Below are 4532 nucleotides of genomic sequence, written 5' to 3'. Positions count from 1 at the left end.
GTGTCAGTCAGGTTGGTGTACAACATTTCAATGACGTCATTAAACTTACAAGGAATGTTGGTATTTACGTCATTTACTGTGACGTCGTTACATAATATCGTCACAAGTCTGCCAAGGTGAGGTGTGGAACACTGAATAATATAAAATTGTTTTTCCTATTTCCAGGTGGTTGTGGTGCTGCTGATGTAGTTGTAGTCTCTGTTCACGTGTTGCTGTAGCCGGTGTTGGTGCGGAAGTTAGACATGGGTCGTCGTTGTTGTTTGTGTCGTGGTTGTTGTAGCTGGTGATGGTGTCGTCGTCGTTGCTGTTGTTGTTGGTGGTGTTGTTGTTGTTGTTGTAGTTGTTGCAGTCGGTGTGGATGTGTCTTACACAACGACGATGTAATGTTGACGGTGTGTGTGATGTTTCAGGTTGCCAAGACAACGCTCCCCACGGGCAGGGCGGCCTCACCTTCAGCGACGTCTTTGTGCTGGGTGGCATGAAGTGTGACAGACCGGATGGTAACATCCTGTCACCAGCACCCTTCATCCGGGGCCTCGAGTCACGCGGCGTCCCCACCCGTAAGGTGGCTCATAACGACACAGAGGCCGTTAGACAACTGGCTGAAATGACGTCAGGTCCCACACAGAGAGCGGCAGGTAGGGGTCGAGACGAGGCGGTGACGGTGGCCAATGAGGACACAGTATGGGGCTTGGAGAGACCCGTCGTCGTCTACCTGGACGGTGGGTATGGTCTTGGTAATAATGCTGACCCTACCGGCCGCCTGAGATCCATGTCGCGGTCCACGGCCCAGGTGATCTGGGTGAAGGATGTTGAGACATAGACAGCGACAGCGACACTGAGTGACACCCACATCTCGTCACCGCCACCACCACCACCTGTCTCGACTATACATCCCGCAACGTCCAGCGATGTCTAACAACAACAACAACAACAACAACAACAACAACAACAACAACAACAACAACAACAACCGTTGAACTGAAATTCAACATTTTATTAAATCAATTTACTGAAACTCAGCAATACCTGTCCTTACAACCTGCCGCTCTCTGACAACTACGACGACAACATCATCCTCTACCACGACATCCACCATCATCCGCCACCATCACCACCGACACCGACAACAACAACCCGAGTGACATTTTTATCGTTTTAAAACACGGAGAATAAATTCACTCAACACATCGCTTGTTCTTCACTGACAAGCGCATGATTTCATCCCAGCGAAGCTGGAGGTATCCCGTGAACGCTATTCACGACTTTTTTCCGTGACCTTTCGTATTTCATGGGGGCTGCCATTTTGGTTTTGATGCGCTTCCTTTTCCGGTTTACGTATTTTCCGGTTTAACATAGCATTTGCGGTTTTTTTGTCAGAAGAGTGATATTTGGTTATGAAGGAAGTCAAGTCCGCCATTACCTGCAACCTCAGTTGAGTGTTTACTTTGAACTTAAACTTGAACCGTAACAGTGTGTAGCCAGTTCGCAAGACCTGTTCATCTTCCTACCAGTTCCAACTGTTGTTATCAATGGGTCGCGCAGCTGGAGGAAGTGTTTATTTTCATTTGGAGCCCAACTTCAGTTCAAAACCAGTCAAAAACTGGCCTTGACATTCGTTTGGAACTTAGTTCAACGAGTATTTTCTCGAACGTAACTTTTGACCCAGCTGGTTGGCATCATGAATTAGACGTACACCGGCAGTTATAAATCATGTTGTGCAAAAGACTGTAAAGAAGTAGAAAATTGTGGAAAATCGGGAATGCTTTCTCAGTTTGTGCACCCTGGCAACATTCATCAGGAAAAAAACTGCATATATGCCTTCCTCTGCAAAACAAAAGTCGCGCGAAGAATGCTGAACGGGCAGCGACGACTAGCTGTTCTTCTTCAAAGTAATAAACTACCCCCCAAACCCTGCAAGTTTGTGCGATTTACTTTGTGGACATGAAGCCAGCAGAGGGCTCAGGAATGCCCACTTAATTCCTTGATTTTACTTCCGTCACAAGAACTAAAAGAACATTCAATGTTCGTCAAATCTGTGGATCAAGTGACTCTAGAAGCGGAGGAAATGAAAATCACCGGCAGATCTGTACAAGATGTTGAATTCTGCCAGGGAAACGAAGCCGCTGTCACGGCAGAGAAGTCTCCGCCTACGAAAGTCGGTAGATCTAGAGCAAGGTAAACATACGTTTTTCAACGCTTGTTCACAAACACACACACACGTACACAAACACACACACGCTCACACCATCACACACACACTTATGAAAGAGATGGAATAGCTGATCGAGTGATGACAATGTTGATTGATAAGTATTTTTTGGTGCGGTGAACTTGAGGCAATATTGTTCTATCAATCCATCAATATATTTTACACTTTCACCCCAGAAATGAAGCACGTGTACACATATTGAACAAAAGAACCATTTTAAGCTTCCATTGGTATTGTTTCCTCTTTTTTTTGCAGACATGTTGGCAGGAAGTGAGTGTTTCACCCCACTCTTGCAAGGTAGGTTGATCACTGATGACAAGTTCTGATTGTTTTTCCTTTTTAATATTAAACGGATGACAATCCGTACTCTGCAGATGGATCTAACCGAGATGGATCTAACCGATACACGGAAGCAACATTGGGAACACACTGTTATTCAGTCTGTGAATAGTTAATGTGTGAGGGGTATTACTGCAAGTACGTTCACTAATGTAGAGAAATAATTTTGGACTCAAACTTCAAGTTAAATTGTTTCTGCTGTCAGAGCCATCTTTCTGAAGGAACAATATTTTACATGCCACTGGATTGTTGTATATTCCTTATTTTGCAATGACAGGCTCAGCTTTCATTTGATTGTAATGTGTTTCTTATTTGAAGCTTTGTATCATAAAAGCTCTGTAGAAGTGTTGCACTTGTTTTGCAGACTGCATTAGGCGTGGTAGCTATTGCACCTCCCCCCCCCCCCCCCCCGCCTATTTATCTAACACACACACCCACACACATACACAGGGTGCTGACAAAGGATCTTTTTCTATTCTCCTTCAGGCCATCGCTTAATTTCTTGCAGACTGAGGAGCAGAGGACGTTTGAGCCGCTCCTAAACCTGAGGCACACAAGCCACAAGGTAAATAAGGTATCAGTATAAAAACAAATGTTTTCACTTTGATTTTTATCGCATCATTTTTTTTAATTAAACTCTGTAAATTGTGGCAATTACACATTATGCCAATAACATTATTATGAAGAATGAAGATTTTCAACTTATCATTGAAGAAATGAAATCAAGCATTTTTGTTCATTCTGTATTTGATTATTATTTTCCAGTCTTTGGGTTGGCATAGTGGGTGAAATAAGGGTGAGGAGTGTCGGTTGGTGTTATTTTTTCGGTCTTGGTGATGTAATATTTTTCCCACGGTATTCATGGTTATGTTTGACTTTAGTGCAGATTCCAGAACAGCCTCTTAAACTGAAAAGCTACAAGGTCAACAATATAAACAGGTTACTGGTGTCTCAGGCATTGATGTTTTTAAAAAGATTTGCACAGCAATTTATGTGTTTGTAAACAGATAATGAAAATAAAGCATAACAACTTTTATATTTTGTAAGTGGAATTAAATGTTTTCATTTTTTATTTTGAAGTGTTTTTGTATTCAGGTTTTATTGGATGGGTGGGGGGGGGGGGGTGGTTTTGGTGGTTCTGACTTTTTATGATGTAAGGATTTTTTTCCTTGATTAGTTATTTAATTAGTTTATGTAGGGGGGGCCGAGGGGGGGGGGGGGGGGGGCGTGGGATTTAAAGTGTATTTCTGGCTTTCGGAGAGGTGCTAAATCTGTTAAAATGGAAATGAAATAAAACAATTGGTGGTGAGGGTTATTACAAAAAAAGTGAGGATTATTTCTCATAACTTTTTATTTTTTACCCAAAAATTATGTTACTGAAACTATTCATTAATTTTTAAAGAGGCAGACTGTGAGACAGGTGATGTAATTGAAGTTAGAATATCATGAGATGTTACTTACATGTACTTTCTTTACAATATCATCTAATTTGCAGACTTCATGGCAGCCACTGACCTGACGATATGACAGCCATGAATTGAATATCAAACGAAGAAGAAGAAAAAGAAGAAGACAGTCTAACAGGAAAATAATTCTGGTATGCTCATAATTTCTATGCCAGTTTGAAAAAAGTCATGAATTGAAGTTTACCCAGGTTAGACATTAGCATGTCGTAATTGTGACAATGAATGTATCCGTAAACGCACCAAGAGACTTACTTTGAAAAATTGAAGTCATGCATCGTCAATATGACTACAATCACAAACTGAATAAGGGGAAATCATGTCAATTTGGTGGTCTGGATCATCAGCTGTTGCTCATTCGCTATAATGGTCTACTTGACAAAGCCCGTCTTCATGTGCTTCTTTGTTTCTTTATACCTAGTGTAGACAACATGTAGGCGTTTGCAGACTGTTTATTGTATTGCTGTTGTTTGTTTGTGAGTAAAACTATGGTGTGACCTCAATTGTTTGAAATTTGT

At 41.8% G+C, this 4532-nt stretch overlaps 1 protein-coding gene across 2 annotated transcripts in view; it reads left to right on the top strand.

The window, feature by feature from the left end:
* LOC138954458 (uncharacterized) overlaps positions 1 to 1241 on the top strand; it is a 6626-nt gene extending 5385 nt beyond the window's left edge. Inside the window, exon 6 of one of the 2 annotated variants that reach the window (XM_070326304.1) lies at positions 411 to 1241. In XM_070326304.1, the coding sequence (XP_070182405.1) occupies positions 411 to 823 (413 nt within the window). In that variant the 3' untranslated portion in view covers positions 824 to 1241. The remainder of the gene's footprint in view (positions 1 to 410) is intronic. The other variant, XM_070326303.1, reaches the window with a different exon arrangement.
* Positions 1242 to 4532: the final 3291 nt, after the last annotated feature.

This window comes from Littorina saxatilis, unplaced genomic scaffold (genome assembly GCF_037325665.1).
Source record: "Littorina saxatilis isolate snail1 unplaced genomic scaffold, US_GU_Lsax_2.0 scaffold_908, whole genome shotgun sequence".
Classification (NCBI taxonomy): Eukaryota; Metazoa; Mollusca; class Gastropoda; order Littorinimorpha; family Littorinidae; genus Littorina; species Littorina saxatilis.
This window is presented reverse-complemented; position numbering and strand designations above follow the sequence as displayed.